This window comes from Staurois parvus, unplaced genomic scaffold, assembly GCF_062004578.1.
Source record: "Staurois parvus isolate SC_StPar_1 unplaced genomic scaffold, SC_StPar_1.0 ptg000349l, whole genome shotgun sequence".
Classification (NCBI taxonomy): Eukaryota; Metazoa; Chordata; class Amphibia; order Anura; family Ranidae; genus Staurois; species Staurois parvus.
In genome coordinates, this window is record NW_028318145.1 from 4,674,002 (window position 1) to 4,687,031 (window position 13,030).

Below are 13,030 nucleotides of genomic sequence, written 5' to 3' on the forward strand. Positions count from 1 at the left end.
CAAGCGCTTTTGGGACAGTAGCTGTTTATTGAGCAGAGATGGATTAGCGACATGGCTTCTATAGTGTGCTTCTAATTCTCGGGTTAGAAGTAGTATTTGCTGCCAACGTTTTCTATTTCTGGATGAGGCCATGGAGATAAGTCGGCCTCGTAGGACCGCCTTGTGGGCTACCCAGAGTGTGGCTGGGGAAATATCAGGGGTTAAATTAGATTGAAAATATTCCTGAATAGATGAAACCACTTCCTGGCGAGAGTCGATATCGGTTAGCATAGAATCATTAAGTCTCCAAGAGAAAGGAGTAGGTGCCAATCCCACAAATGTGATAGATAAGGCCACAATACTGTGATCCGACCAGGGGCTCAAATGAATGCAAGCTACCTTAGAGTTAGCTAGTAAAATTGGGGTACAATATATATAGTCTAATCTAGCATAAGAGTCATGTGGATGGGAATAAAATGTGTAATCCCTGGCTCCGGTGTTGTGCGCTCTCCAGGCATCCACCAACTGAAGGGTATCTAATTTCTTAGTAAGGGATTTTGGGAAAGCCTGGGAAGAATGCGAGGGGGAACTACGGTCCAAAAGAGGATTTGCCACCAGATTAAAATCCCCACCCACCAAGAGATGAGGGGACAAAAACCTATCCAGAGTACCAAAAAATTTTGAAAAAAAGGTAGCTTGAGCTGAATTCGGTGCATATACATTAGCAATAGTAAGTTCTCGACCTGAAAGGGTGCCTTTAAGAATAATAAACCTACTGTCCGGATCACGATACACATGTTGAACCTCAAAGGGGAATGAATTATGTAGAAAGATGGCTACGCCCCTACTCTTGGAGGAATGCAGGGTATAATACCCCTGCCTATAAGATCTATGAAAATATGTCGGGTGTTTTGCAGCTGCAAAATGTGTTTCCTGTAATAAGATAATCTTGGCTCCCAGTCGTTTATATTGAAGAAAGGCCGTTTTGCGCTTGTTTGGCGAATTGAAACCCTGGACATTATGCGAAATACATTGAATTACCATAGCAAACAGAGCTTATTACTATCATCATAAAAGTATACATTACAGAGATATCCCCTAAAATTAATTGGCTAGACATAGAGATCCGCAGGTCTATAGCAGACAGACGTACAGGTGGTAGAGCCAGCCCAGGGGACCCCCCGGCCCCAAGATGGGGGCCATGATGTCCATAGACCGACACCACACAATCCTCATGCACTAAAGTGTTGAAAAAAGAGAAGACAAAAAACAATAGAGAGGAGATTTGAAGAGCTCCTACAAATAAGGTAACTAAAGAACATGGATCAGGCTGAAAATTTGTCATACCTGATAAAACAAAAAGTTCAAATATTAAGGGGCCAAATGGGCCCAAACCCTGTCTCCCTAAAACATGGAAAACGGAACTGCCACCCCTCAATCGGGCAGCGACACTTCCGGCCATGTCAGGAGGCAGGGTGGGGTAACGTGTCAAAGAGTTGTGGAACCATAAACCAATGGGCGCAATTAAGAGGGACCAAAGACCCTTGTTATACCTTAACTCGTCCAGCTATCAATGCAAGGCACACATATATTACTCAGGATTATAAAATTAACATAGCAGTAACCATAGAAATACACATCCTGACAGCATAAGATGTAAGAAACAAAATCCCTGTGTCTCAATTCTTGGTAAAGTCATAAAAGGCAATAGGCAAGACCAAGGACTGTCAAACAATAGGTAATATGCAAGTGAGAATGGACCTATCAACCCGGATCCTGTCTGACTCTCCTTCTATCTCTCCGTGGAGATGGGGTATGCCAAATGGGAGAGACACGAGGGGTAGGGGGTGGACGTTGAGGTGATGGGGCATCCGCTAGGCCCAGTTTGACCAAGATTGCTCTACCTTCAGAAGGAGATGTAGCTATATATGTGCTCCCATTATGTGGAACAATCAACTTAAAGGGAAAGCCCCATTTGTAGCGAACACGAGCTGAGAACAGGACCGTTGTGACTTCTTTCATTTTTCTACGCTTCTCCAACGTGGCCGGGGAAACATCCGGAAAGATTTGTAAGACCGAGCCTTCAAAGGAGATCGTAGGGGTATTGCGAGCAGCTCTGAGTATTTCCTCTTTGGTCAAAAAGTCCCTCATGCACAGGACAACATCCCTAGGTGGCTTGTCAGTAGGAGGTTTAGGGCGTAGGGCTCTATGGATGCGGTCACAGGCAAAAGACCCAGGGTCACGATCCGGGAGGAGTGATTGAAATAATTTGGTCACGATTAAGGAGAGGTCAGACATAGACTCCGGGATTCCCCTGATTCGCAGATTATTCCTGCGATTGCGATTATCAAGGTCCTCCACCTGCGCCTGTAGTTGAAAAAAGGCCGTTTGTAAATGATCATGCTTTCTGGAAAGTTCACCATAGGCCAGGCTAAGTTCATCGTGTTTGGTTTCTAAGCGGTCTGTCCTGGAGCCCAATGTGGCTATTTCCTGAGAGAGAACATTAGTGCTTTTATGCAATTCTGATTGAAATTTGGCGGCTAGTTTGGCGTACATAGATTCCAAGCAGGACTCCAAGTCCCCTTTTGTAAGTTGCTGTGTATTTTCACTGACCAAGGCCGATAAGGGAGCGGTGGTATCCCGCGTGGGATCGGACAGGGATGCTCGCTCTGTATTGACTGGAGACATGTTACAAAGTTCGTGTGCCTTAAGTAGGTATGTTGTGAGGGACTTCTGGGCTTGTCCCTTTTTTTTCTTTGTGGACGGCATACAGGGAGTCTCCTGGGGGTGATCAACTGAAAATAGGATAAGGAATGGAGATTATAACCCCAGGGGACCTATAACGCCCAAAATAGGTTCAGGGTTGTAGTTACATGAATGCGGTTAGATTCATCTGCGAGAACATTATATTGTAAAGATAATTAGCAAGTCATGGAAGGATAGAGAGGACATAGATCACAATAACACGCAGATATAGCACCGGAGCAGGAAGATGGCACCAGATCCCAATCTAGGACACAAGAGGGACAAGTGGGAGGCAGAGGACCTCCAACACCAAGCACAGGGCCCTCCAGGGAGATACTCCACGGGGCAATATCAAGGCCCCAGTAGGCCTCTGAGCCCAACAGGGGCTGTGGTTACAGGAGATGGCAGGCTCCGGGGTCAGCAATGTGAGGCCCACTCCCAGGCCACTGCGGGGGGAGCTAATAATAGGGGGGCACCTGCATCCCCCACTCACTGTGACCAGATGGAGGCTCCAGACCGGTGATGTAGGCCGCCGCCACCGCGGGAAGCAGCAAGGCTCAGTGGCGTCTCTCCCCCAGTCCCAGCAATGCAGAGGGCGCCGCAGATGTTTCCAGGCGATCTCCCACAGCCCGGATGGCAGCAGGTGTGGATGGGATAGCTGATGGGTGGCGCCGGAGCCCCGGCCCGCGCGGCCGCACCAGGCCGCGGATGTCAGCCGCCACGAGGGGCGGAAATATCACCCGGGCCCAGACTCCCCGGGATCAGGGATACCACCCGGGTCCTCCGCCGGCACTCTGTGATCCGCCGCCGCACGGATGGCAGCGGACTTGAAAGTTCGGCACCGGATGGCAGCAGGTGCGGATGGGAGAGCCGATGGGCGGCGCCGGAGCCCCGGCCCGCGCGGCCGCACCAGGCCGCGGACGTCAGCCGCCACGAGGGGCGGAAATATCACCTGGGTTCCGACTCCCCGGGGACAGGGATACTACCCGGGTCCTCCGCCGGCACTCCGTGACCCGCCGCCGCCCGGATGGCAGCGGATCTAAAAGCACGGCACCGGAGCTCCGGATTATGCGGCCGCTCCGGTCGCCATCTTGGACACGCCCCTTTTCAATAATAATTTTATTAAGTGTATTAAAAAAGTTTAAAAGAGATTGTTCAGTACCGTTCCAAAATAAAACCATGTCATCTATATAGCGTTTATAAAATGACAGTTCTGGCCAGAACACTTAATAATAAAATTAATATTAAGCTGTCCTTTAATTATAGTATCACTGAAATTGATTTCCTAGACCTTACTTTGTTGAATTCAAATGGGCATATAATCACTAAATGCTTTTTCAAATCAACGGACCGTAACAGCTATATCCCCCTGGGAGGTTGCCATCATCCTTGTTGGCTTGCCAACATTCCCAAAGGACAGTTCCTTAGGCTCAGGAGGAATTGTACAGAGGTTAATACCTACTATTCACAGGCTGTTATTTTAAAAGACCGATTCCTTGAAAAAGGTTATAATAACGAGATTTTAACCGACACTCTCGAGACTGTAGCAAATATGAACAGGGAAGACCTACCCAGCACTAAAACTAAACTTCCAAAAAATTTGGTATGTCCCTTTATCACCATCTTTTCAGTCCAACACAAGTCTATCAGACATATAATTAAAAAGAACTGGGGTAATTTAAAGACTGATGCCTCACTAGCGAAAATATTGCCTGATACAATAGAAGTCATTTTCCAGAGGTCAACTACTCTAAGAGATAAGTTAGCACCTAATGTTGTCACATTACCTGTCCAGTCACCATCATTATTTAACCTTACAGGTTTCTTCCCCTGCAATAAATGCATTGCCTGCAAATGTAACAGTATAAGTAAAAAGAAAATCAATACCTTTGCATCTAATCAAACTGGTAGGCCCTATAAGATAGATAAGTTTATTTGCTGCAATAGCAAATACGTAGTATATCTACTAGAATGCCCATGTTCCAAACAGTACGTGGGAAGGACAACCAGGAGATTGAGGGATCGCCACCGTGAACATATCAATAACATAAAGAAAGGATACAAAGAACACTCGTTATCCTTACATTACAGGCGACACCACAACAGGAATCCAACTAGTTTGAAATTTATTGGTATAGACACGGTAATTTCCCATTGGAGAGGGACATTTAAAACGAGGGCAGTCTCTCAATTAGAGACCAAGCTCATATATGAATTACACCATACACCCAGCGGGACTCAACATTGAAATCGATGTAAACTGTTTTATCAACAATAGTTGGGTTCTCTTGTTATCCATGCTTTTCCCTTTGCTAACTTTTTTATTAATTATGGCGTTACATATTTGTTATATTTTAGGTCGTTTTTTTATTCTTTTTATCTAAGCCTGTTTGCCTTTTACCATGTGGTTATTAATTCCTACTCCGTTATTGATTCCGACTCGTCTATTCCATACTAGAGTATATATTTATTTTGCTAAATTAATTTTTTATGCATAACTGGGTGCTTTAATCATTTACCAGAAAGATTGATTAGTATTATCTGATATTTGTATTTGGTTAATGACACACTATGCAAAATGTATGGCTTTTGCCTGATGTCATATCAGATTCTTAGTTGCACATTATGCACAATCAGGTTGATTTCCTGTTTTGCTTTTTAATAAGTAGTCTTTAACTTTGATATACTTACCTTCGTATACATATATATTAACGCACCTTTGGATTTTCATTACTAATTAAGTTATGATGATTCGGCAATGAATTGTTTATTGTATCTTTGCCCAAGGTAAAATGGTGCCGCGAAGGCGCACTGTCCGCAATTGTCGCTTCGGACTCTGGCAAAATGGTGCCGACTAAGTGCGCATGCGCCATTTTTCCTATATAATAGCCGGCTTCACAATCATGGCGTTACTTAGCCTCCGCCTCTGAAGAATTGCGTGCGCACGGAACGCGTCAGTGGAGCCTAGGACGTCGCAAAGTCACGCCGCCGGTGCCACGTGGAGGCTCGGCGGCCATCTTTTTGTCTGGATGGTCAGTCGTTTGTACTTATCTGACACTGCTGTATTGCCATACTTGGTTTTAAGAATCGTTTTTTGCTATTTAATAAACCAGTACTTAACTACTACACTATGGGCACTTTCCTTGGTCTCCCTTGAGGAGCTTTATTATTTTCAGAGCCCTGCTGTGATCCAGTCACCAATCTACCAGACCCAGAGAGGGAAGCACCTGTAACTCAGGAATCTTCACCCTCCTATTCCTTAAAGGGGACCTCTGGCCTATTGGATCCACCTACACCTACTGAGGGCTATTTACCCATACCACCTGAAGGAGAACCCACCTTAAGTTCCAGTCCGGACCCAGGCCTGTGAAGTGGACCTGTATGATTTATACACCGCGTAATCTCATTACGCTTCTGGTTAGTGCGCAATTTTTACCTTAACACAGGGAGCACCACCACTGGACTGGAAGCTGCATATCACTATTTATTCATAAAAAATGTCACTGGCTGTTTTCATTTTTGGGGATATATTTATGACATATTATATGATACCACTATTAGCGCTGCACATATATATTTTTATGCAAGTTCTAATTTACTATCACTGTTCTCTAGCTGGTCTAAAATCGCTTTTGACATAAAGGGATGCTTTTTGGACGCCATGGACGTTTCTCAGTTTCCAGGCAGAAAGAACAGTAAAAATGCAGGCAAGGCACAGGACAAAGCACTAGGGACAAAATGTATGTGCAATGGTTTGATACAGTAATGTTATGCTATGAGATTTTAGTGTATTGAGTGAATGTCACTTTCCCAACGCTCGCAGGGAATGGAACCCGGAAGACGGATGCCTGCATCGGCCGGAGGAGATGGCCGGGAACGCTGCAGGGGGGACATCGCAGGAGCGCAGGACAAGGTAAGTGGTGGAGGGAATCCCTGAGCAACGCTGCAGGGTAATCCCGAGTGTAGCTTGGATTACCGCTTCTGGTACTGAAAGTTAACCCCAAGCTACATTTGGGAATACCGCCTGGGAGGTTAACAACTTGCCCTCCAGAGGATTTAACCCCCTTCCTGACTAGGCCATTTTTTTTCAATACGGCGCTGTGTTACTTTAACTGACAATTCCGTAGTCGTGCAACGCTGCACCCAAATGAAATTTATATACTTTTTTTCCCACAAATAGTGCTTTCTTTTGGTGGTATTTAATCACCTGTGCAGTTTTTTTACTTTTTGTGCTATAAACATAAAAACACCAACAATTTTGAAAAACTTTTTGCTATAAAACATATCCAGTAAAAAAAAATAAAATCTAATTTCGTCATAAATTTAGGCCAAAATGTGTTTTGCTACATGTCTTTGCTAAAAATAAATCCCAATGCGTGTAAATTAATTGGGCTACATGAAAGTTATAGCATCTACAAATGGCGGTATATATACTGGAATTTTTTTTTGTTTAATACTAGTAATGGTGGCGATCAGTGGCTTATAGTGAGACTGCAGTGGGCATTCTGGCACTGGGGGTGAACTGACTAACTGCCACTGACATCCCCACTGACACTAATACAGTGAACAGTGCTAATAAAAAGCACTGTACTAATGACACTGAGCAGGAAGGGGTTAACATCTGGGGCGATCAAAGGGTTAACTGTGTGCGTTTTACTATTTTGTCTGTGTGGGCTTTACCGTTTAAGCACGCTGCTTTGTATTGCTCTGTTATGCAGAGCAATACAAAGCAGCGTGTTGCTGCTGACAGGGGAGAGATCTGCATTGTTTACATACAGACCACTCCTCTGTCACTGTTTCTTGGCAATCGCTGGGTGTCGGTGAGGAATCTCCAGTCGGGACCCGGTGATCACCATCTGTAGCCGCCAATGGCGGTGTGGGTAGGGTGGCGCGCTTGTGTGCCCCTACCCGGAAATACAAAATGGTGTGTGTATGTATGAATCTGTGTGTGTGTGTGTGTGTGTATATATGTGTATATGTGTGTGTGTGTGTGTGTGTGTGTGTGTGTGTGTGTGTGTGTGTGTGATTTTGCACCACCCTCTAGCGGTAGTTCTGCTATAGGGTGGTCGGGAAGCTGTTAATAGATAAATCTTCAAACAGATCTCTTGAATATCTCCTCATCTGTGGCTTCCTTCCATTCACCCAGTACTCAAAACACAAGCAACTAGGGACTGTAGCCAGCTGCTTCTTCCGGAGTCTTGGCTGTAGCTGCTGACTTTTAATAAAAGGACACTTGCTTGTCCAGGGATTCAGCATAGTCTTCACCCTGGCTGGTCCTTTACCGGTCCTTGGGTCCCCGGCGCCAGCATGTTCACTATGGGAAGCTGGCCTTGACTCCTTGCCATCTCCCCATTGTGCATGCATAAGCTGTGCTGTGTGAATGGTCCCGCAGCCTCCTGGGACATGTCACAGGCAGGGAGGTGTGGGGTGGGTGAGAACTTCTGGTGGTATTTTGTAGGCTATTTCAGCGTATACTTGACAAAACTAGGTACCTGCTCCCCACACAAAAAAAAAATTCAGCAAACGTGGTGGAGGGGGATAAAAAGCAACTTTTAGGGTGAAGTTCCACATTAAGTATAGTTGTGTAATATTTAGGATTAGTCTGTTTGAAATGTTTGTAATACTGCAGTATAGAAGTTTTAATTATTTTGGATTAGTTGGCATACTTCTTTTGTGGAGGGGTTGTTTTTGGTGCAAATATTTATTTTGTGGAAATTTTTGGCAATCTTTGTTTTCTAGTGAATAATATTGTCATGATGGGTTATCATATAATGGGTATATGCATGATAGTAGGATTACATTTGTGGGTTCGGATAAGGATTAAACTAGACTTTTGGTATGAAAAAAATTATTGGTGCCCAAACTAACACAACAATCTGCTGGATATATTTAAAAAGATGAACATAAGTTTATAAATGCACTTTATTTTTGGGTTTTTGCATTTCACAAGCTAAGCTCAATTAGAATTGAATTAACGTTCACAATGTTGTACATTTTTGCATGTTTTCCTTAAATATCAAGGTGTGTGTGTGTGTGTGTGTGTGTGTGTGTGTGTGTGTGTGTGTGTGTGTGTGTGTGTGTGTGTGTGTGTGTGTGTGTGTGTGTGTGTGTGTGTGTGTGTGTGTGTGTGTGTGTGTGTGTGTGTGTAATATGTTATACTGAAAACCGTGTGTAATATGTTATACTGAAAACCAAATACTGGTTTGAAATAGTGATACTTTTCCCTATTTAACAACCACAGACATATTATACATCACTTTACTGAGTACCTAAAGCACTTTACAGTTAAGATTTTGATGGCATGTTATCTTGATGGTCTGCTGAATTTCAACTTGGATTTTTTTGTTTTAACTTTAAATTAGAATGGTGGCACTAAATTTGCATTAACATTTAATACACATTTCTTATTTGCTAGCACGTTTCTTGATCCTGAAACCCGGAAAGGAATGGGAGAACAGGCTGTAGCCCTTGCCAAAGCTGTGAAATATTCATCTGCAGGGACAGTAGAGTTTCTAGTTGACTCCAAGAAGAATTTCTACTTTCTTGAAATGAATACAAGATTACAAGTAAGAATATGTTTGTCATTTTAGCATTCCAAATATTTTACAAGTGAGCCATTACTACTGGCAGTATTTGTCAGTGCCTGGAAAGTCAAAATTTGCTCCCAGGAAAAAAACCACATGGCATAAGCGACTGCATCCGTGCCTCATAATCTTAATTTTCTATTGTTGCCTCACATGAAGTGAAATATTTTAACATTAGATATATACAGCATAATGATTGGAAGCCTTAAAGTTCATGTCACTTAAGACATCTCATGGATCTTGAGCAGGATGTATCTGAAGTATTACTGTAATCTTTTATATTATATATTTATTACAGGTACGTATATAGCGTCATCAATTTACACATAAAATAGAGCAGTGCTAAACCGTAAATATAAATCAAACACATGCAAGCAACTATGCCTCAATAAATGATTGACAAAAAATGTGTATAAATAAAGTGCATAAAGTGCTTCAACAAAGTGTGACAAATGGTCATAAACATGACCTATAATAAGTGCAAAAAATCACACTAAGCAGAAGTGAAATTCCTCTCCTATATAAATAATAATAATACCAACCCCTTCATAAACAATGAAAGAACCCATATAATAAGGGTAATAATCATACAAGTGATAAGTGCCAAGGTGACCAAACAATAAATCACACAAAAATATAAAGTCTCTATCAGTCCATAAACATTTGAAGAATGGTATTTTCAAACTGCAATATATCATGCAATGTGACAATGGTGATGATAACTGTGAACGTGTCAGCACACTTATCCTCAGTGGCTAAATAGTCCCCTCACCTCCTTTAGGCGACCCTATGGGCCACTTTGCTTTCAGGATCACTCCTGGATTCTACTCCAATCCTGGTTGGTAGTATTCCACCTGGGGTTCCTTTCTTCAGGTATTACATATGCTACTCCAGACCTCTCAGGAAAGGTATATTCTGTTTGGCCTCCACTCAGGGGCTCCTGGACGCTCTACACACGCTGCTTCCGCCTCTGGACCGGAACTGACGATTTCCCGGGAGTGGTACACTCTGGGTGCACTTCTGCTCCCAGAGTGCACCACTCCTGGGAAATCGTCAGTTCCGGTCCGGAGGTGGAAGCAGCGTGTGTGTCACACTTGTTGAAGCACCTAATGCACTTTATACACATACTTTTTGTCACTCATTTATTGAGGCATAGTTTGCTTGCATGTGTTTGATTTATATTTACTGTTTAGCGCTGCACTATTTTATGAGGATTTTGTTGTCACTGTTGAGGTATCAGTTTTGGAGTGTCGGCTGCTTTGATTTATAGGCATTACTTCCCTTGAGTGCGGGAGGAATTTTTATATATCAATTTACACAGCGCTTTACATATATATTGTACATTCACATCAGTCCCTAACCCCCAAGGAGCTTACAATCTAAGGTTCCTAACTCACATTAATGCATACACATAGTAGGGACAATTTGGACAAGAGACAACCTACCAGCATGTCTTTGGAGTGTGTGAGGAAACCGGAGTACCCAGAGGAAACCCACGCAGGCACAGGGAGAACATGCAAACTCCAGGCAGGTGGTGCCATGGTTGGGATTTGAATCAACAACCCTAGTGCTCTCAGGTGGAAGTGCTAACTATTTAGCCACTGTGCTGCCTGTAATCTTTTACTGAAGGATTTTTATTTTTATTGATTGATTGATTGATTTTTATTTGCTAAAATCAAAACTGTAAACTGTATTTTACATGAAAATGTTTTATTGATTTCAACTGATTTTTCTTGTTGTGACCAATTATAAGTGTTCCTGAAAAATTTAATAATTGCAGCAACACAAAAGTGAGTTAACAATAACAACTCCAGCCAAAACCTCTGATTTTGTTTTGGATAAAGCAAAATAGATTTGTCATGGATCTGTTCCTTTTAGGGGACGGACTGGGATGTCAGGAGTTTGTAGCACCAGCTGAGACTGGGCAGTGGCATTGGCTACACAGGAAACACAGATGGCTACGAGGAGTTTGGGATGGGCTGGATACCTGAAGGCACTGGTGGCCGGAATGCAGCATGTCTGCATGACAGCAAATGTGATTGCCTATAAAAGGGCTGAGGCGCAGAGTCTAAAGAGCTGCCTTGTCTTCACCAGAGCTTCTGAAGAGTGGGGATGGGTTTGGCTGCAGGAGATGCCCAGGTTGTGACCCTCTGACAAGAGCGCTGGGATGAAGGAATCCCAGGATAGCAGGTACCACTTTCCAAAGAGGTAGGGTTGCATGAAAACACACAAAGGTACACATGTGGAAACCGACTGGGTGCTGGTAACCGGAGACTGGCTGGAAAGCACAGAGAGACCAGATGATGAATGGAGCCTGCTGTACACAAGGATTGAAGGGCTGTCTGCAGGCTGGAGTACACAAGGATCACAAGGCTGAATGCTGGCTGGGATGCATTGGGAGCATTGAAAACACAGAGAGAGCACTAGGAGACTAAGAAATCAATTTGGAACACAGAGGGTGCTAGTATGTGGATGCGTGATCATACACTGAACCAGACGTGCATTTAAGACTTCCCAACTGTCAGATTACACAGGTCAGCGCTGCAGCCTATTGCCTGCAGTGCTGATTGAGCAGCTTTTACCTGATAGGACCTTTGAACAGAAGGTGACCAGTAGATCGACATCTTTTTAACCACAGTGGCCACACATGGATTGAATGGAGCTATAATTGGCTTATTTGGTTTAAAATATTGTGTGACTGTTTTCCATGCAGCATGGAAAAAATCTAAGTACAACAAATATTTAACTGTGAAGTTAAGGCCCCTTTCCCATATCACGTAGCAGGAAAATGGGTTCCCGCTCACTATTTAAAAAAAATGATTCACATGCATTTCAGTGTGTTGCACATAGGGCAGTCGATTCTGCCTGTGATTGCTAATCACCCAAATATGAATAAGACCTTAAAGAGTAACTTCACTTTTGTTGAGAAAAAATATCCCTTCTGGCTCATCTGTGTACATTGCAAAGATTTTAACAAACTTGTTACAGAATCCAGTTTCTGTTCTGAAGAAGTAGTGTTTTGTTGGACCATGTCTTGTGCAGGATTAATTCTGAATGGGAGTGACTAATTCATTACAAGCAGTGTCTGCATCCCTTTAGAAGTGATTATTCCTTAGGCAGTATCTCACAAATCTCACAATGACATTTTTGTTGCAGAGGCTGCCTAAAACTTGTATATTAACGCAAAGTTCTTCACACAAAAAAGAAATGACATTTCTGGGGGTGTTCCTGTACACAAACTGTGTACTGTGCTCAGAACTCCTCTATCTATAGATAGATAGATAGATAGATAGATAGATAGATATAGATATATACAGAGATAGATATAGATAGAGATAGATATATAGAGAGATAGATATATAGAGAGATAGATATATAGAGAGATAGATATATAGAGAGATAGATATATATAGAGATAGATATATAGAGAGATAGATATATAGAGATATATATAGAGATAGATATATATAGATATATACAGAGATAGATATAGAGATAGATATATATAGATATATAGATAGATATATATCTATCTATATCTATCTATCTATCTATCTAGATATATATCTATCTATATATATCTATCTATCTATCTAGATATCTATCTCTATCTATCTAGATATCTATCTCTATCTATCTATCTATCTCTATCTAGATATCTATCTTTCTAGATATCTATCTTTCTAGATATCTATCTTTCTAGATATCTATAGATATATATA

General features: G+C 42.6%; 1 protein-coding gene across 1 annotated transcript in view; it reads left to right on the top strand.

The window, feature by feature from the left end:
- Positions 1–13,030, top strand: part of LOC149456761 (propionyl-CoA carboxylase alpha chain, mitochondrial-like) — a gene marked incomplete at its 3' end in the record, with an annotated part of 701,434 nt that overhangs the window by 332,481 nt on the left and 355,923 nt on the right. Inside the window, exon 12 of the mRNA XM_089684514.1 lies at positions 9,140–9,290. Within this exon, the coding sequence (XP_089540640.1) occupies positions 9,140–9,290 (151 nt within the window). The remainder of the gene's footprint in view (positions 1–9,139; positions 9,291–13,030) is intronic.